A 22,056-nucleotide genomic window follows, 5' to 3' on the forward strand; every position below is an offset into this window, starting at 1 on the left:
GTTAGAGTTATGTATTGTCTGATTTTAGGTTTAGCTTTTCATTTTTTTAATTAAGTTGCGTTCATGCTAAATTACATTATACTAACCAACAATTTAAACAATGATTTGCAGAGAGTTGAGAGTAATGAACGGATAAACTAGATAAATGAACTAATACAAATTGCTTTGTCCTAATAAGATTTTGTGCACATGATCTTCCATCAGGCAGAACAGAAAAATCCTAAGTGTTTTAAAGGATTTGATTAACCTATATTTATCATTATGTAAAGGCATCTCCATAGCAACCATAGGGAAAAAGACTCACATGCTGCTTATTATTCCATTTAACTCCACAGCATTACAGAGAGGCAGAGATCAGACACTAGAAAAGGTTACAAGACATTTTTAGGACCAATAGGCTTATATCTCAGAGTACTGAATGTATTATATTCTTTTCGAAGTGGATTGTAACAAGTATAGCAAAAACCGGTGTAGTAAAATTATAAAAAATAATCATTTAAAGTGAAGAACGCAATTGCAAACCTGTATGTATTTTGTTTTCTTCTGTGGATCATAAGAAAGAACAATTAATATCTTTTTACTATATATATATATATATATATATATATATATATATATATATATATATATATAATTTTCTATTTTATCTAAACCATCCCTAAGAAGTGTGTGTTTAACACATATTCCAACAGCAGGCGGCAGTGTTTCATTTTGTTAAATTTTGCTCTGCCCACCAAAAAAAGGGAAAGATTTTGCAATGATGGATGTGCTTAAAAATCAAATGCATTTTACAAAGAACAAACAAACGAAAGCTACATCAATAGGTGTCTGAGGTTCCAGTCTTGAGGAACCTCTCTCACAAAATGCACAAACTCACAAAGAAGACTTGCAAATCACAGGATTTCATTGCATGAACAGTAGGTAAGATGTCTGTGCGTGGGCGACCACCAGCAGCAAGCGTAGTGGGCGCAGAGCAGGTAAGCTGCTCTGGATGCTGTTAGCTTGTGGGCATCGCTACTCACAGGTGATCTCTGTGACCTTAACTCTGTAACTCCAGCTCCAGCATTAAACTACACAGTTCTAGGTTGCGTTTCTGTCCATCTCGCATGCTGTTGCGCATTTAACAGCTTCCTCTGACTCCTTAACGCGGGAAAAGACAGTGTCAGCCAGGCAAAAACATATTTAAAAAGGACTTCACGACACAAAACTTTACAACAGCTCTGGAAGCAATAATGAGCCATTTCATCTGCAGTAGAGATGAATTTTGCAACACGTGGCGCTTGCGAGGGCATGTTAAGAAGGTTTTAAAGGAAAGGTTTGCTAAAAATGAATGAAATTTCACCTACACGCATTATCATGTCATTACAAACTCATTTTCTTTCTTTCAAGAAATGTAAAATGAGATGTTTTGAAGAATGTTTACACCGTTCACTTCCTTGCAGGGAAACTGAATTGGGACATTCTGCTATAATTATCTCCTTTTATGTTCCACAGATGAAAGTAAGGCATACAGGCTTCAAAAGACATGGTTAGTAACTGGGTGAACTATTTCTGTGCTGTTGTAAAAAGAAGCCATAACCCTCTAAAAGGTGTTTAGAAATGTTACAAGAGCAGTAGCCAGGCAGTCCATGTGTATGTTTCTGCATTGACAATGATACTAGCATTCGTTCACCAATTTATTTTCAACTGCCTTCACTGCGTCAATATGAATGGCAGACTGCATTAATAAAATTTTGGTTTATCCGGCGCCAGGGCTGTCCAAACTCGGTCCTGGGAGCCGGTGTCCTGCAGAGTTTAGCTCCAACCCTATTTGAACACACCTGAATCAGCTAATCAAGCTCTTACTAGGCATGCTAGAAACTTCCATGCAGGTTTGTTAAGGCAAGTTGGAGCTAAACTCTGCCGGACGCGAGTTTGGACAGCCCCGGCCTAAACTCATCAGTTATTTATTAAAGCTCCTAATGGAGAAACAAATGTTTGTCTGTCAGTGTTGTGTTTACATAAATACCTCTCAATGTAGCCTATATGTGTATTATACATTATAAATCGGGAATTAAATTTTACAAAATTGTGTAAGAGCTGTGTGTGGGGTTTTTTTTGCTGCTCAGCTAATGCGCATGCGCCTTTAGGTTAAAAAAAGCGATGCATGATTGGATCTTTTAAATGCATTACAGTAGGGGCTGCCGCCTAGTTTTATTTTTTTTAATTTATAGTGCCTTTTAATGCAATGCTCTTTGCGCACATACATACATGTGATATTCATGCGATCTCCCTGTGCACCTTCTTCGCAAACTCGCAATGCACGATTCATCAATGCAATCGATTACCAATATAATCGACTGCGGCGTCCCCTGACGTCTAGCGGTTCAGCACCGAGCATGAATCACACGATATGATCCACAGTAACATGACAGCATCAGCACCAGAAGTTCAAGCTCCCTGCTGAGGGTTACTCAGTCTCTCCCGGTAAGTGCATGGTGCCATTGTACTCTCAGCCGCTGGTTGTCCTTGCCTCCTACTTGTTAGTGCGTCACAGAACAGGAATGAAACAACTCTGCTGAAAAGAGTCAGCTGGGACACAACACAAAAATTTATGTAACAAAGCTTAGACGTCAATTTATGTGAGCAGCCACCAAAATAACTCGCTCTCCCTGCAGCTCCAGGCTTTGGGGAGATCAGAGAACCCGCTGCTGCCTGTTGCATCAAAACCCCTAAAGAAAATGCTTGGTGCTGTTGTAAAAGTGTTAGCATTAATTGCGTTTCCTTACTTGAGGGTTTGGTCACAACACTGTACAAATGTATATGAAGTAACGACAGAGCTGGTGCTTTTTTTCATGCATGTAGCCAAACGTAACCACATATTTAGGATTCTATTGAACAACAATAAATACATCAGAACTGAAATACGGAAAGTGTGGATCCTACCCAGTATAACATAATTATTCGTTCTTATTTCGCCGCATTTTATCATATTGCATGTAATTAAATAACAGGCTAATTAAATTTAGGAACGATTTCCTAATTATCTTGATATGGCCTAATCAGTCGTCGGTTATGAATATGCGCTCAAATTAATTAAATGTTTAATTTTTACCTGGCTCGTATCATCCCAAGTCAACCATGATGTGAACCTATCAGCAGTGAGGTTTTACTAATTTGACTAATTTCCGGCTTCACGCAAAAACGGGCAGCCTACGTGTCTTTTTGCTTCTCTCGTTCTAATACTTAGCGCACGCGCTCTATTTAATCTAGACAAATGCGATCTTTGAAAAAATTCTGTGCCTTTTCTAGACCTGGTCATGTGATGTCAACACGTTAGTGCCCATGAGGGGGCGACCCGCTCCACGTACAACTAATCGCTTTTTCTACGCGACTACGGTCTAGACTTCGTGCTTGTAAGTGATTCTGATCATTTCTCCAAAGTGTAATTCCTTTTTGTATAAAAAAGCATTTCGAATTTTTTTCTAAGTTTTATCACTTAGAGTTGGTGTTCTGCTTACACAGCAGCCTATCCACGAGGCAGTGACGAGCTCTGTGATTGACGCTTCTCTTGCCATTTACATTTTCACGAGCCTCGCGTCTCATTATCTCCTCGTAAATGTTTCCCGTCGTCTCCTTTTCATTATGCCGCCGAGGTCCTTCGTGTAAATGTGAGAGAGGTTTGACAGAATCTCTATCAATCAGCTCAGCTTGCCAAAGGTAAATGAGTGGGAGGGTGGGAGGAGTCTTGTAACGGCGCGTCAGCTCGCGCGCGCGCGCGTGTATGTGTGTGTGTGTGTGTGTGTGCGTGTGCGTGTACCGGTGCGTAAGGAGGGCACTTGGGCGGAGAGGGACGCAAAGCATCGCGCCTGAGAGTTCATCGCAGTCTGAAGCTTTGCATTACATGTACGCACTCCGCGCAACTCACTCCAGTGTACAGGCTCGCGCAAACTTTCCCCGCGTTAAGAATGGCAGAGCAGTCGAACAGCGATGGAGAGGAGAGGAGCGCACCCATGAGGGGCTTTGCCCGACAAGGTGCTCTGAGACAGAAGAACGTTCACGAAGTTAAGAACCACAAGTTTATCGCTCGCTTCTTCAAGCAGCCTACTTTCTGCAGCCACTGCACGGACTTTATCTGGTAAGAGTTTTTGCGCGTCTTACTGAAGTGTATGGCAAGCCGTTTTAACATTCATTTATTGAAACCACGTAGTATCGTGTCGCTAGTTCTTTTTTTTTTTTTTTTAAGTATTGCCGAGTAAATACATCAGTGACTGGTAGCCTTCAAATGTACATGCAATTGTTTATTAAAATACATGTGCATATTCAGTACATACCGATAGTACTCATTCATTAATAACTAGTAGCAATTCTGGCAACTGCTATACATTTTGTACATTTTCTTTTTACTAACGGAGAGAGGCTTTAGTGTATGTCTTTAAAATGTTTTTTTTTTTTTTTTTATGTGTAAATGACCTGCCAGAACTGACCCTTTGCTGTTAATTTAAATTATTTTAATACATTATCTTGTTAGTTCAATTAGAAATATTTCTAGTAAAATGCACAGGAAAAGACGCTGTTGTCTAATAAATGAATAACAAATGAAAGGTATTGTAACATAAAAATTGATTTTCGTTAATTAAAGGAATGCATGTTAAAATGGCTTTCCATAAAGGCGGACCTGTTACTGTTGCAGCTCAGGTGTAACACTGTCTCAGGTCCTATTGTGCTGTCTATTTAGACGGCACTCCTTTATGGGCATCATATGTAGACTCAGCTGACCAAATGCTGTTTCAGTAGGAGCTCACTTGGTTTTGAGCCACAGCTTTATTGATTTCCCAAAGTAAAATGTGTAAAGTACAAAGTAAAATAAAAATGTAAAAATATGAATGAAAAAATTACTTGATCGTTGTTGTAAGACTATGCAAGAGTATAAGACAGTAAAAGAAATAAACCAGTCATACATGACTCATCAAACCACAAAGTGATTCAGTGTGAGTGTAAATCTTTAAAAATTATGGTTCTGGTATTTTCTTTTAATGAACACTTGATTTTATTTTTCAGGGGTTTTGGGAAACAAGGATTTCAGTGTCAAGGTAAGAATTTATTCTTTATGTATTTTGAAATATCTCAGAAAAGTGCCTGTGGTGGCATTTGTAAATGTCTTGCAACGAGTCAGCAACAGTTAATCCTTTTCAAGGACTTTCAGTATTTTATATTTAACACGTTTCAAAGCTTTTTCCTTGCAAAGGTGTTACTTGAGGACAGGTTTATTTAGCGTCTTGCATGTTTATGCAACTTATAAGGTCCATTTTGAAAGAGAGCCTTGAGGTTTTTCAGAGGTTTTCACCAGTGCGATGATCTTGAGAATCTCAAAATGGTTCCTCACGTATAATTCACCTTTATAGAGTAGGTATTGAGACATTACACAAAGCAACTCAACAGTAAAATGGAACCTAATTAACAGGATGTTTCATAAACTAGAAATTTGCACACTTGTAAAATAGGTGGTCCTGCAGTATTCTCGACAAGCTCCGATATCCGCAGATCTCATTTAAATCATTTTAATAACAGAAGTCTGATTTGAAGCATCTGATGTCCTCACCGCAGATGTTCATGCCTCCCATTTGTCTCGTGAGTCTAATTATCGTGTTTCTGAGTGACGCCTTTCACGTTGGAGTATGAACAAGCATTTCTCATCTTATGCAAAGAGACCATCCGCACAGCTTTTTTTCAAAGTCTTGCACAGGAAGCAAGCGTGGAAGTTTTGGCACGTTTTCTAACATTGCAATTTGTTCCTGAAGACCTGTGGATAGCTGTTTTCTTCACTGTTTGAGTCTAAATTACGCTGGAAAAGTGATTTTAATTCCTGCTCCCCTCTTATGCACTGAAGGCACTGGATGTTCTTTAAGACGACTGCAATTACCGGTCACGGCAGGTCAATGGCACCCTCTGCGGTGCTGCGCTTCTCCATTTTTCCACCGCAGGCTTCAGCGCTAGCTCTAATTACAGGTGCACAGTTGAGTGTATGATGACTTTACCCACTGCTCGATCTTTCTGCTCTCTCCCTGTGTTCCTAGCTCTTTTCTTTCAGTCGGGTTCTCAAATCTTCTCTAAACCTGTTGAATCCTTCCATCGATTGTATCTGGAATATGGGACCCCATAGGAGCTGAGGGAGAAAGGGAATTCTTCTGCAAGGTCATGCTCAGACATGCTGAAACCTGAGGTTCTCTTCTGGAGAGCAAAGCTGTTTGTGCCTCCTGTAGATTATGCCTCGAAGAGTGAAGCTCTGTTAGAACAGTGTAGGATCTATACGTCTTGTTCATTATTAATGTACTTCGTGCAGTTTCTTCTGCTCCTTTTGGTGTTTATTGTGAATGCACGAGTTTCCATCACTGATTTAAAGAATTTTGTACTACATTCGAAGGTATTTTTGAAATAGTGACAGTCCTAATTAATTTAGTTGACTAGAAGAGAGCAGCCTGGACATTTTATGGAATCTGAAAAATGTGAGATGAGTAGGCATAGGTATAGATCTGTTTGTGTAAGGGAGGACTAATACCAAGTTTGTTTGGAGTGTTTGTTTCGGAAGCTGATGCCTGATTTTTTTTCTCTCTTTATGTGAACATGACAGTTGCGCTTAGATCTGCACCAAAAACCACCAGCCAGAGATTGCCTGAATGGTTCCTTTGAGTTGAATGGAACATGCAACAATACAACGCAAAGCAGAATGCAACTTTGTAACTTAAGTCGTTGTATTGGAACAAAGCAAGTTATCTACAGGTCTGAAAACGCCCTAAATAACACTACACGTTTGCTTATGTAGTACAGCCTATAAAGTTAATGGAATGTGACTACCCTCTGTACTTCAATCCTAATTTCTCTTAACAGGACAAGAGGTTATTTGTTATTTTATTAGTTACTTCAAATAAATAATCTGATTACGCAAGTCATGTTATTTGTACTGTTACATCCAACACTGAATCTCCAGTTACTGGGTCACCATGACTTTAAGGTGATTTAAGATTTAAGGTGTGGACATAATATTATAATATTATAGCCTATTCATAATAACGTTCATTACTAATTGAGGATTATAGTGTCTAGAAAACACAGGAAATGCGTTTGCCTTCAAGACCTTTTAACGTAACTGTGCATCCATCATCTGTTTAACAGCAACGAGACTAAAGGGACAAACTCGAAACTCAATTTTTGTGTGCGTTCTATGAAGAAGAAGAGAAAGGCACTAAGGAAGGTTTACTAAGGAAGGTTTCGATCCTTATAGAATACCAGTACAACTGTGATCTGGTTCTTCCTTAATCATCAGTGTGTGGAAAACAGTGAGTAAATAATAAAAGAGGATTTCCTCTTGCTGTCAGCTTGATGGTGAGCCAGCTGCTTAGGAGAGCCTCTTTTGCCTTCTCAGTCTTAATTGCAAAATTACGAGTTTGAAGAAGAGCTGGCAGAACGTGCTACATCTGGATAGAGTTGAGCAACAGAGACGGAGGAGAAGTGCATGAATGATGAGATGGGATAGTGACTAGCAAGATGGGCAGATGAAAAAAATACAAGGAAAAAATCTAAAACTTCAATTGAATGTCATATTTCAGAGTAAAGTCATTAATGTACACGTTTGCTTTTTTTTGTGACAACCATCTGTTAATTGTCCATTTTACTTGCTTTTTTATAGGAAAATTACTGTTTTAACAAAAATGTGCATTAGGAATTTGATTGATGTAAGAAAAAAACAATGCAATGATATGAGAAGATATTGGTGGAGATTGATCAGAATCACTCAGACTTACTGAAAGTCTCATTAACGGCATTTATCATTATTTATACACTAACACCTTACAAAACCACCCTGATGATTTCACTTGTATATCTCCGACCACTCACCTTCTGCCTAAATGCCCTTGGAAATCGAAGCAGACTGTGATTGCATTTATATATTTGTGATGCGGGGGGTGTCTCACACCTCGCTCTGTTCTGTGCAAAGGCAGAACATAACCACATATGAAGGTGTGGGCCGTTTAAAGCCTCTATAAATAGCATAAGTGTTCCATGAAGCAGTGCTTAAATAAGGGGGGGGGGGTATGTGTAGGCGTTCGGGGAGATCAGTAGTATGTGAAACACATAGAAGAACCTCAATCATCAGAGAACATGGCACCGGTTCATATACGTCATCACCCTGTTCTCGCAAGAATAATTCATGTGTTTGCTCCATTTTAGCAGCTTTGGAATGGCATGTTCCAGACAGTAGCCTCATTTTGAGGGGAAAAATATAAATGATCAATGGCGACATAAGGCACTGTTGCGTTCTACTGTAGAGAGGAGTGAAGCTGTGTGTATCAGTGCATCTAACAAGGAAGTTTTTTTTTTTTTTTGCAGTGAGGTTTCTCAAGAGAGTTGGTTTTTAGACATTTACAATTGAAATATCAACTTGAATGCTTCTCCTAAAACTAGAGACAAATAAGACAATTGTTGATACTTAGTAAGAGTATAGAGCTGTAGAACATCGTTGTAGAAGGCATAGTTTTGGTTTTGAAAGAATTTGATGAAATATGTTTGATTTCTTTTTAAAATGTTTGACCTTTTGATTGCACATTTGATATCGTAGCAATTCTGTGTGCAGTTTGAGACATTGATATCTTTTCTGAAACACTAGAGGAGGCACATTAGAGAATACTGTTTTCCCTCAGGAGAAAAATCTTAGAGGCAGAAGTTTCCATTTGCCCTCTGTGTGATCTCATTAATAACATTTACATGCACTTTCAAGTTTCAGTCAGAATAGATTTCAGAATAAAACAGTAATTCATCAGTGTAACGTAAATGCTTTAGTCCCACTGAAATCACATTAGTCTAGTAGAAAAAAGGTACAATTTACATCAGTGTTGTACACTTGCTCTGAAATACAGAAATTATATGTGCTGCCATCCCATGGCCTACTGTTGCAGAGTATATTTCCCAGTTATATCAGCATAGAAAACCGCAGCTTTTCATTTTCCGTTGGGCCTGATACACAATTTAGCTACAGAAGAGTCAGGTTTTAAATAGGTAAAAAGATGCTTCTGGTCTAGTCAGATTCAATAATCTATGCTAAGCAATGCTAAAAGTGATATCGCCATACCCAGAGGTCAGTTGAAGGGATTCAAAAACGATATAACTTGGAGAATGAGCCTATTTTCAAAAAAGTGTTCCTTTGATCCTTTAAATACTCAGTGTCCACAGCAGTTTTTGAAAATTCAAGCAGTATTTGTGTATTTAATCATTTAAATTTTGCTTATGTTTATTCAACAAGGCCTTCTGGAAAATCAGGTCGCCACAAATAAATAAATGTATGGGAAATACATCCCACAGCACAATAACCTGAGACCAACATTACTCATTAGCTGCGTTTGTAGCTGGCTGCACTAACCACAATAAACACAGATCGGAAGTAAAGTTATATGGCAATGTGTGTGCGCCTGATGAAAGCAATATTGAAAATAGCGGACAGTCTAAAACATATCCTTGTGGCACTCCAAACTTTATTGGTGTTAATTGGGATAATTCCCCATTTAAATAATTAAAATGGTATAGGTCGGACAGGTAGTATCTAAACCATCTTAAAGCCTGTTCTTGAATATCTGTATAGGCTTTTTAATTGATCTGAGTATGTCATGATCTATAGCAATGGTCTCAAATTCAATTCCCGGAGGGACACAGCTCTGCAGAGTTTAGCTACAACCCTAGTCGAACCCGATCCAGTTGATAAAGGCCTTCAGGATCACTAGAAACTTTCATGCAGGTGTGATATGGATCTGGAGCTAAACTGTTCAGAGCTGTGACCTCCAGGAATTGAGTTTGAAACCAATGATCTATAGTGTCAAACGTAGCACTAACGTAAAGTACAAGTAAACCTAGGAATGAGACGCAGTCTTGGTCTGATGCAAGAAACAAATCATTTGTAAATTCAACAAGTGTAGTTTCTGTGCTATGATGGGGCCTGAAACCTTCCTTCCTGCAAAACAATACGTGCAACTTTTCTAAAATTGTAGAAATAAGATTTGAAACAAGTCTGTAATTTGCCAGTTCACTAAAATCTAGTACATTTAGAGTGTATTCTTTTGAGTTTCACTATGTCAGTCATGATTTAGAATGCTAAATACGCTTCTGTTAAATAGGCTCATAACACACATTTTGGATATAAACTAGACTGACAACTGCATTTATTAACCTAACTGTCTCCCTTCAGTTTTTAGTACACAAACCTGAATTTTGAGAATGAACTCGCTGTCGTTGGATCTTCAATTGGAAGCTAATAATATCCATGACAATTTGAAATCTGTTAGTCCACACATATCAACACTAACTGTGTGAATGTAGCACAGCTGTATTTCCAATTTTTTTCTTCTGCCATCATCACAATGTGTTCTTTTATCATCTCAACTCAAATAGAAAAAAAAAAAAGATTCCCCTAAAGTCCTATTGTAGCTATGATCCAATTTTGATCGGAATCCATTTGCGTTAGAAGTTAAATCTGAGTAGTCAATGGCTGATTGCTGATGTTTCAACCAGCTAATGAATGTTGAGAGCCAATTACACATGGATAGAAGTGCCCAACAAGGGCCATCTGCTTGGCTTTCGGGACCTAATAAAAAGGTCTGCCGAGAGCCCATTGCAGGAAGAGAATGCGTGTAATAATGCAATGAGGACATTCAACTGCCTGTAAAAGTGCCTCCATGTTAAGCAAGTACAGTTGAAACTCAATTTAGTCCTGAATGCTGTTAGCCTCTCCCGGTGCTTTCAACCAGATTAGATCATGGCGGTGTTTTCCAGGCCACCCAATGGAAGGTTCCTGGTCTATTGACACTACAAGGTTGTTTACTGCAGAACAGGATCCTTGTGTTTAGAACAAACATGTCTGACCTTTGTGGCTCTAGTGTCCCAGAGGACAAGATGCATGAGGCTTGATATTCCCTTCTGCTGGACCTTATTTGCTCTCTCTCCTAAATTAAACCAACTTCAGTCCTTTCAATATTTATGTCATTTGTCAGTTTTCAGTTTCGATGGCCTGAAAGTACTCAGGCTAAATGAGAGAGCTTTTGGAAGAGTTTTGACCTTCACCTCACGAGCTGGCTGTTCAGGTGCTCTTTGTTTGATGGTAGCCGGCGCTGTATTTGATGTGTGTGCTGGCCGGCGGGTCTGTTGGAAGTTGGAAAGAGGGTTAGGAGGACAGGAGAGGCAGCCACCAGCTGAGCGTCTGAAACTGGCTGGCTGGAGGTCCTGTGGGGACCATCTTGTCTTAGTTGGCCTTACTTTTAAATGGGCCATAAGAGAGATCTCACTCCATCAGTGAGGCAGTCCGGTTTTAAGCTGCAGCTAGATAGACACTTTGAGGACTTACACTGTTTAATGGTGCTTGCTAAGGCACCTAATGATACTTTAAATCATGGGTCTTGTTGAGGAGAGATGTGCTATAACTTTTCAAAGCAATTCAAATTGTAATTTCTGCCTGGTGGATTATAAAAGACTAGAAGTATCCAATAGAGTATCCATCATAGGTCCTCTTTTGACTTGCACCAGAAATGCTGGCGTTCTGCTGGTGAAGTTTAAATACAATTAATTTTTCCTATGTTTATTTTTTTTATTTACATATTGCTTGTGCATCGTTCTTGGTCTTACTTTAGCAGTGTCTAGCCTTATTTGGTAAGTGAGCTTTTTTGTAGCTGATGAATGATAGAAACATCGAGGTTCATTCAGAATCCACCTGATTTTTAAGAGCTCATGATGTGTTTTTAAAGCATCAAACATACCTGGATTATACACTTATAATTAACAGAACCTTATTTTTGCATTGGTTGGCAGTATAATTATTATTATAGTCAACGATCTTAATGTGAATGGCCTTTACAGAATGGCAGTGAGTTTAAAAATTTGAAAATGCATCTTGTTGTTAATTCAACTAACAGATTGCAGAATAAGAGAATGTACAGCTAGAATTGTTTTTATGCCTGTTTTAAATGTCAATTTTTATATTTAAATGGGCAGAAAAAGCTCACTGTGCTTGATATAGATGTGCTGGCGTCATAGTTGGAGCAATGGTAGGACTACTTTGGTTCATCATCTGTTTTTATGTAAACAGTCTCTGCTTTTCCAGTGTGGTCGCCCACATCTGTGAGAAGTAAAGAGAGATTCAAAAGAGGATCTGTAAATCTGAGATGTCAACATTTACCTGCCATTTTAGATGTGTGTCACCCACCCAGGCCTTCACTTTACTGTGCTAGTTCTTTGAGTGTGGGATCCTGTCACAGATCTATCAACATGTCTGATTCCTCCTTGTATCTCTGTGCTTGAGTTACAGCGTTATCACAATGACTGACAATGATTCAAAGACCACAGTCTGAGAGTGCTGTCAGAACAGAGAACACAAGAGTGCAGAGGAACTGTCCAGATATCAACCTCGCTGACAACTTCCACATGCTAAGTAGTTCTGTCATGCTTTTAGTACAGACTGGGCATTTCTTCTTTTCAGTCTGTATATTTCACCCTAAAACAATAATTCTGTTATCCAGCATTTTTTTTAAATAGCTTATGACTATTATCTTAACTAAAAAGCAGAGTGACACTATTATCAATAAAGAGTTAGCAAAGTACTTCTCAAAAGAAGTAATTTGACTCTGGCCATATTTGCAATGCCTAAGGGCATTTCAGGCATGAAAGACCTGTTACTTGAATGGGGAAATACTGAAAGTGTTTAGTAACATATTTCAAATCATCAACAAAATCTGACATGAACTGTTTCAGAAATATTGTTTCTCATGCTTCTAAAAAGCATTAAAGAGCATGTATTTCAGGTTGCCCCTGCCAAGCTGCATATGCAGTCTGTTTTTATTAGAAACCAAGCTTCTAACAGCCTCTGTAGTGAGGCAATTCCCGATAGCCTTTATTTAGAAGGTGGGACTTCCACCATATTGTGGATTGCAGTTTCTCCCATTCATATTAATATGAGTGAACTGTCTTGGTCTATATCCACTCTGGAGTATTTGCTCAGTATTGCTTAACTTAAAAGAAAATGTGTGCTGTATCTGTCAATTCTTTTGCTTAGATTTGCTAAATATTATTTTCTAGTGTTATCAAATTCTCAGTGTTTTTAAACCCATCTTTAAATTACAGTAATTTCTTTAACTGACATAATGTTAATACACCAACCTATTAAAGTGCTAAAATCTGTTTTGTATCATTGAAATACACTATCCACAAAATGCAGGTGGTGAAGAGAAAGTCACATGATGAACCAAAGCCCAACACAAGCAGCATTTATATAATATCAAATGTAGAGGGTGCTCAGTGTCATTCAGACAAACACTAAACGCCATAATGGTGAGACTCATTACACTAAAATATGCAATAAACAATAATTTAACAACATTAGATGTAACATGCTACTCTAATAAACTTCACCGATGAGAAAACATTGTGATTTTTAAATCATAAATTCAAGCAAAATTTGAAATGCAATGCAGAGAATTCTGGGAACATCAATTTATGTTTTGTTCCCGGTAAATTTATCCCTTAAAGCCTTGTACCATCACCAATATGACACCGATACATTGTGCATCCCTTGAGCAATGATCACAAACATGAGAAGTAGACAGTCTGAAATGCAGCAATCTCAACACCATTTACAAGTAGAAGAAGGCTGAGAATAAATATTCAAAAATATGAATGAGATTTGAGAGCTAGGGCCCTGACAGAATTTTGTTTTTGGGGTGAAGTGTCTCTTTTTAACTTCAGACTGAAATGTTCACACATGGTACAGCTGTGAGTGGAGGCCGAATCTCTGCTGGTGAGCTGAACTGAGAGGCAGTTTGAGGTGCAGGTGCAGGTGTTTATGTATTAAAGTAAAGTCAGGTTCACCGCTGGGATCACTGTCAGTCGCATATTAAAAATGGGCAATCTCAGAGTGGGCCAGCTAGGTTAAAAGCTTCCCCAGGCTATCAGTCACACTTTTAATTGAAATGCAAGTATGTTAGGACACAGGGGCTCTTTTTAAGCACAGCTACTGGCCTTACCTGAGTTGACAAAGACAGGAGGCTTTGGTTGAATGTTTAAAAATATATCAAAAAGCAGTGAGGTTCACTATTGGCCTACTTTACCTGACAGAAACGGAATGTCTTGGGTTGCATGAATACCACACTAAAAGAAAAGAATAGCTGCAGAATACCTGATATTTTCTTCAGGGAGCAATTCAGGTCACCTCTCGACGGTTTTGCAGGGTTAGCATTGTCCAGTTAGCCTCGACTGCTAGACACATCTTACAGCTGCTATTGAGATGAATGGCAAATGCTAACAGTTAGCTTTTACTAGCTATTCTCGTAGTAAGATGTGACATAGTGACTTCAGTGACTTTAAAAAGAATAATGTTCTTCATAAACAGTTTGGAAATGTTTTTATATGATGCAATTCAAAGGTTTGAGGCCTGTATATGCCACACGTTAGTATAGGGACCAGTTGTGGCTATTAACTAGTTATTAGCATATAGTAACTGTTTATTAGTACTTCTAAAACACATATTCTGCATGACCATATTCTACATCCCTAATTCTACCCAATGCCTAAACTTAACTACTTTATTAACCATTAATAAGCAAATTGGAAGTTTGAGGCAAAAGTCGTACTGAATGATTTTGTTATTAATGAGAATTGAACCTTAAAATAAAGTGTGACCATGCTATATAGATGTGTATTTTGTGTATAGATTTTTTAAAATAGTTTTATTCTGAAAGAAAACAGTAAGTGACTTTAAAGACATAATGTTACTATAATTCAAATAAGTTATGTTCTTTTGAATTTACATTCATCAGAGAGTCCTGAAAAAACATTAAGGTCAAAGTTTAATTATCAATATTGATAATGATAATAAATGTTTCTTGAGCATCATGTGACACTGAAGACTGGAGTGATGGGTGCTGATAATTTAGCTTTGCATCACAGAAATACATTTTCAAATATATTACAATGCAAGCATTTTAAATTATGCGACTAATATTTCATAGTATTACTATTATACTGTATTTTTTAATCAAATAAATGCAGCCTTGATGAGTGTAAGAGGCTTTTTTATGCCACCAAACTTTTGAAACTTTAACCACCTTACGTAATTTAGTCCCAAAATAAACGGAGTTGGTAAAAAAATTATCAGTCACTACCTGAAACTTTGTCTGAATGACTTCATTCACATGTAAGATGTTTTTACAAAACCACTTAAGTCTTTGCTTCTGTTTTCTGGAAGTGCACAGAAAGGCATGGTGGCCAGGACAGACCTTTTTTTTTTTTTGTTAGACAGCCTGTCGTTGAATTTTTTTTTTTTTTTTTTAGTATTGACCCTACTGGGTATTGATGCTATTGTATGAGCCTGATCGATGTTAATGCAGTGAATTCCCTCTGGCCAGCAATTGAATTGGTCTTTCTGCTGTAGAACATGGAGGAATATGCATATGCAAGCTTTCCACTGACTCAGCCAGGTTTTGGATTGAAAGGAGAAAATTATGAGTAAAGTTAAATGAGAAGCTTTAACACTGATGTGAATTTCATTTTCATTGTTTGTGTGTTTTTAGGTCTTTTTCTTAAGCTCCAAACTACCAAATAAATCATTGCTAAATAAATGAATTTAATCTCTGCATCTGATCTGAATGTGCTTATTCAGTTCAGCTGATATCAAAATGCCCAAATTGCCTTAGAGACCCGAGGAAAGAATTTTTCTACGCTTTCAGGTTTCTGTTAATCCACGATGAGCTGTTTATACTTGTGGTAAATGCGGATAAAACCAGAAATGCCTCTTTTTTGATTCATAGTGTCGCACTGATTCATGTCATACTCCATTTATGCATAATTATACATTACATTCTACATGATCTGGCTTGAATGAAAGTAAATAGGGTGTGTAGATGGTGCTGATGATGATTGGTGAAGTAAAGACCTGTAAGAAGGCTTCGGTAATAGTGCTGCAGTGCTCCTCAAACCCATTTAACCCATAGGACCATTTAACTGCTTGCTGCAGTTGCTAGGCAACAGGAGATGGGTAGCCTCACAGTACATGACTACTTCTGAAGCGCTCTCTCTCTCTTTCTCGCTATTTCTCTCTGTCACTCTTGTGGATGCACTGTCCCAAATATCACTGCTTCTCAAGATTATATCCAGCTAAATAGAATTGTTTTTGGGTCAGAGCGCAAGAAAGTAGCATATCAAAGTAAACTTGACTTCTCTTTAGTGGTTTTTAAGCTGCTAGTGTTAGTTTTAACTTCCGCTGCAGATTATTTTTCATTATAGTGTCAATTATACAAAAAAGGAAGCGTTTGGTTTAGATAATTCAAATGAAGACTGTCACTAAACTCATGCCATGACCAGTTGTTATAGTAATACTCAGTCAGGAATATTATTTTAAATCACGTTTTAACTATGCAAACTGCAGTTATTTTAGGGATGAAATACAATATCAAAGATACTGTATTGGCTGTTGTGAGCAGTCTGTGTGATTTGATTTTGATTTGATATCTTTTTCTTGTAAGATGGGGTGCCAGCTGTACTTTGCTTACCACCAACTGTTGTTTTATTCAGGAATTTGCCAAAAAATGTCTAAATCTTGGGATTCATCAGATATCAGCACCTTATCAGTTAGCTGCAGACATTTGTGAATATATTGCTATCTACCAATACTGCATGTTTACTGGAAAATATAGAGTATTGAACTTTATTTCAAATGTAATGTGTGCTTTGTGTGTTAAAAATGCAGATATGGTCAATTCAGACAGGTACAAAATCATAAAATTTAAGTAACCCCAGGGAAAACGGCTCTTGTCTGGAAAGGGCTTTTAGCACGTGTAGAGTAAATTTATAGATAAAACAAAGCGCAGGACTCTGCCTACCGTCTGCTGTCCTCTGATCCTGGATCAGTTGCAAAGAAAATCACTGCTGTCTTTTAAATCTATATACACAACTCATCGCTTTTAATATAAGTCAGTAATCGGCATAGCTGTAGTCATGAAGTGAGATTTACTTGTGCCCCTGTCACCGCTGACTGTAGACCGAGCGCACACGCTGTACTGAAAGTCGCTGTAGCCGAACGCTGCTGGGTCATACTGATGTCATTGGAGCAGTTAGAGCCGTGATCTGTGGGTTGTTTGGAGGTTACACTGCATGTGTGATTAGATTGCATAGAGATTACATCCATGTCTCATTCTTAATCATTCCTCATCTCTTTTCCTATTTGCTCTTTTTTTTTTTTTCTCCTTGGTTTTAATGGTAAAATATTTTTTTATCAAAAGGTAATAGCATGCATAATGCTTTGATTTATTCCATTGTACTAAATGGTTACAGTATTCATATAATTATATAACATAAGTATTTTATGTCTTTTAACAACCATTATTTTAAATAATTTTTAACTTTATTTTATTTTTCAATAAATTAAAACACCTTTGAAGACCAGCATCTTAAAATAATAACACACATTTTTACACACATCTGTTGTATATATTTACAATATTAAAATATATTATATTAAAATAATTTCAATATAAAGCTAAACAAATACTTTAATTTTGTATGTGATTAATCAGGATTAATAATTTGCCAGCTCTAATTAAAATTTTTTTCACTTTGTTCATGCGGTTTTTACTAGATACTTTGGATAAAGGTGTCTGTTCAATACCAAAAATGGAAGTGTTGTTTGGTAGATTGCGATTGACTAAAAGTTAGCATTGTACTTCTGTTAATACCTTACATGCAGTCTTTCATCCATGTACTTCTTTAAAATGCTTATGTAAATACCTTCGAAGAAATGCATATAATTATACAATATAAGGTCAATAAATCAGTCAAGTAGAAATCAAGCACATTTTACAAGAAAATACTATTCTTTGTAAATATTTCAGAAATTTGCTAGAAATTTCGGATCACAATATTTTCTACAAAATATTTTTTTTCAGTGTAGGTTAGAAAATGTTTCATTTGTTGTTCTACTTGTTGCCCTTTTCAACCTTTCTGTCTTTCTTTCTGCTTTTATAATCCATATCCTCTTTTTATTTTTGTGTTATTGTAAAGTTCTGCATTGTGACCCGTCTGTGTGTCGTGTGTGTTAGCTTCTGTCCATTTTTCTGTTTCTTGTGTGTGTGTGTGTGTGTGTGTGTGTGTGTGTGTGTGTGTGTGTGTGTGTGTGTGTGTGTTTGCGTGGGTGGCGGGGGAAGGCTTGTGTGGGGACAGGTACAGCAGGGGGTCATGGTCCAGAGGGGGCGGTGAGCTGCACGGAGAGACTCTTCAGCAGATTCACAAGCAGTCAGTGGAGAGGCTTCTTCAAACAGATGGGATGGGTAGAGTGGAGACACGGGCCAGTCACGGGGCAAACACACTCACACACACACACCACACACACTCCCTCAGAACTCAACCCTGTGACTCCAGTGAAAGAAATGCTTTACGTTATAGTATTGACATGTCCATGACTTGAGATGAAATGCTTATTTTACCTGTTATCCTTAGGTACATTTTTCTCTTTGTTGTACTGCAGTTTGGTGTTCACTGTTTAATTTAATTTAATTTTATGTAAAGAAAGATAGATTGGAAACCTCGCCTTTTTCCATCGCATGAAGTAACAAAAGCATACAGCTAATATTATTTTAATTCCAAAAATTGACAGGGCTCAGTAGTCTAGATTGGGAGTGGAGTGTAAAATATTATCACCACTGGAGATGAGAAAAGCTTTGTTTCATTTCATATAACATTTAGCATGCTGCAGCACTATTCTGTTGCGATCTGCGATGTCTGTTTGGTGAACAACTTACTATTGTGAGCTGATTTTTGCTAAAATGTATGTATTTTATGAGTTGCCAATTTGTACGAATTACCTACACCTGACCCTGCCACTAAGCCTACCCATCACTGGGGTTTTAGACACGAATTAGCCACCTCATAAAACACATCCAAGTGATATGGATTGTTGAAAATAATGAAAATATAGGTTGGGGTCATGGTTCTGTCCTTCGGTTGTTGGATACAGGCAGAACTGAACATAAAGACTTTATAGATGAAGCAAGGCCTTGTAAATCTCTAATTAGTGATTGAAAAACATCTAGCACTGGGTAAATCAGTCAAACTCTCCTATGATGCACAGCAATGCTTCTTAAGTTGCTTATAAGGGTTTAGAACACCACTATTCAAAACAAGCTCAGACTCTGACAAATCGACTTTTTCTGATTCTTGCTTTTTATGTTGTTTTGAACTGGTTTGTGCTGGTCTGTATTTGTACGTGACTGGTTTAGCTGGTGGAACCAAACAGACATGCTTTCCACCATTACAAACGCTAAATATGAGCTTGTTCAATACGTTGAAGTGTTGACGGTGCACCAGGATCTTGTGACCGGGTCTAGTATCCGAAACACACCATACACCAGTCTTTTCAGCAAGGGTAATTAATTTTTGTGTGAAAAAAAACCAAGGCAGTTTAGCTTACTCTGAGTTTTCACTTCAGCTTAGTTTTCTAATACCTAATTTTCTATAGCTCACTTGTACAGTAAAGCACATTTACCTTAGCCCATTAAACCTGCCAATTCTGTCAACTTCTGATATCATTTAGATTCATTTATCAAGTTTTTAAACGGCCAGTGCAGGGCAGAGCGTTAGTGCACTAATCCATGTTTACAGCACTCGAAGTGTGTTTAGCTGCAGGACGCAGCACAGAGGAGGAGGTGTCCTGTGTGTGTGTGTGTGTGTGTGTGTGTGTAGTGAGAGAGGAGAAGTTGAGGACAGCTGTGGATTGACGGCTGACTCACTGACCTCATCCCTGCATCTCTGTAAGGCAGCTCAGCGTAGCGCTCAGCAGGCCGTGGTATTTTTATTTTGAGCGTAGGCTGGCCCTACTCACTTGCATAACTCCCATTACCACAGGCAGAAAAGGTGAAAATCTAATATCTTTTTTCTTTGTGAACAATCACTCGTATCTCCTGTTGAAAAAAAGCGAGTGTTCGCTGCCTGTCTACCAGCGCTCGCGCTCCCCTTCTGCTTCTCTCTCCCTCTCCGTCATTGTTGTTCTGTTATTTGACTTTGTAATGTTCCTGAGGTTGAGTGAGAATCACTTGTTTTATTGGATGGAAGGTCAGATGAAAGGATTCTTTTCCTCTGTGAGCGTCTCTCATTCAGCGTGAGATCACACACATTGCTGAAGGGATGCCGTGTTCAGACCTCCATTAACTTTAAAAGACAAATTACTTTGTTATTCAAATCAAGACCCAGCATATTTATCTACTGTAAATAAATAAGCACTGCTTATCTTTTTATCAGAGGAACACTAACATAGATTTTTAGAAAAAAATAATTAATGTCTAAGAATGCACCCAAGTCAAGGGGTGATTCGATTCATGATACTGATTATACAATATGATTTTCTTAAAATGTTTAACAAAATGAGATTTAAGAAAAATGTTACATTTTAAATGTGTCCTTTTATTTCAATTTCACAAAGAAATGTGCATTCATTTGAGAAATGTCAAATAACAAAAAAAAACTTCATTTAAACAAGGTTTGCTAATGCTTTTTTACATTTAAAATTACAGGCAGTCTCTGCATTTTACTCACAATATAAACAGATGCTGCATACATGCATTCTATGATTTTTCAAATGTAAAGCGAAAACAAAATGACTTGAATTTAGTGTGGTGAAACTACACTGCATAAAACATACCTTGACGAAACAAAAATGGCAGACAGACTAAAGGAGAACGCAGATTCGCTCTCTGCCAGCAGGTGGAGCAGATGGAACAGCAGCGATAAAGCGTTTCCTTGGTTGCTGCTGTAAAGAAATCGGCACAAAGCAATTCATATTTCAGATCATCTTAACCTTTTCCAAAGATCACTCCTCTCAGATGTACATTCATATAAACTCCCACCCTTGTGTTTCATTGAACATTCATTGATTTGAATCATCACATAATTGTATCAGTTTCAATTGACTTTGGGTGCATTCTTATGTAATCACATCCATGTATCCACAAAATGCAAGTGTATGGACCCCAAAATATGTTGCTTCAAAAGCCATGCAAAACAAACACAACGGTAATCCATAAGACCCCACTTGATAAATGTAAATGCTAGATTTTTTTTAAAATTATTTTTGGAAATCTTTTTGTTCCACATAAGAAAGAACATCACATTCACCCAGGACAGCATGAGGGTGAGTAAGAAATGGGAGAATTTTCTCTCTCTTTTTTTTTTTTTTTTTTTTCAGTATCCATTTAAATACATTTTTCAGTAGTATGACAGCTCAGCTGTTTTCAAGCCGTGTAGGTTTTCTAGTAACAAGCTGCTTCCTAACATGTAGTAGTGTGTGACAAAATGCTACTTTGCTGTTTCTATGTCACATTGCATTACACGCACAGCTCTACAGTCTACAGAGTGAAACAAGGCAACACTTTCCTGCAGTGTTCTCATGTCATTATACAGCTTTGCAAAGTCAGTTTCTGTTTTGTGAATTGGTTCACTGATTTCAGGATCATAAAATAGCATTTCGCATGATTTTTTTATTTTACTTTATATTTTGAAAGAAGTCAAAAATGAAGCAAAAAGGTTTTTTCTTTTTTGTGATTTAATACTCGCTGGACCTTCTGGAGGAATTCATGTAGGAAAAGTGTCACAGACGATTAAGAAGCAGAAAGAGGAATCAAACCAAAACTGGGTAAAACTATCTCAGCCTGTCTTAATCCTTCATGCTAGCTATAGTCATAATTGACTTCCCTTAAGGGAAAGCTGTCTGTGCCATGTGCGCAGTATAATAATAAAAAAAACAGCCTCTAGGGCTATATTTAAATAACCTGTTTTAAAAACATAACCAAGAGCCAGAGTCAGCAGCCATGATATACTAGCCCCAGATCTTCAGATGAAAACCTGTTCTCCTCAGCTGAGACGCAGGTGCTTGCAGTGTCTCTGGCGTGTATATCCTTTTCTAACAGGAAGCCCTGGGCTCCACTTCCCTCTCAGCCAGCTCAAACCGCTCTGCCAAGGCTGTGACAGACATCAGCTGCCAGAGAGTCATTAGCAGTGAAAGCC

General features: G+C 37.8%; 1 protein-coding gene across 2 annotated transcripts in view; it reads left to right on the plus strand.

The window, feature by feature from the left end:
* Positions 1-3,742: 3,742 nt before the first annotated feature.
* Positions 3,743-22,056, plus strand: part of prkcbb (protein kinase C, beta b) — a 100,958-nt gene continuing 82,644 nt past the window's right edge. Inside the window, exons 1-2 of one of the 2 annotated variants that reach the window (XM_043233748.1) lie at positions 3,743-4,117; positions 5,041-5,072. In XM_043233748.1, the coding sequence (XP_043089683.1) occupies positions 3,948-4,117; positions 5,041-5,072 (202 nt within the window). In that variant the 5' untranslated portion in view covers positions 3,743-3,947. The remainder of the gene's footprint in view (positions 4,118-5,040; positions 5,073-22,056) is intronic. The other variant, XM_043233747.1, reaches the window with a different exon arrangement.

The sequence above is a fragment of the Puntigrus tetrazona genome, chromosome 3, assembly GCF_018831695.1.
Source record: "Puntigrus tetrazona isolate hp1 chromosome 3, ASM1883169v1, whole genome shotgun sequence".
NCBI lineage: Eukaryota > Metazoa > Chordata > Actinopteri > Cypriniformes > Cyprinidae > Puntigrus > Puntigrus tetrazona.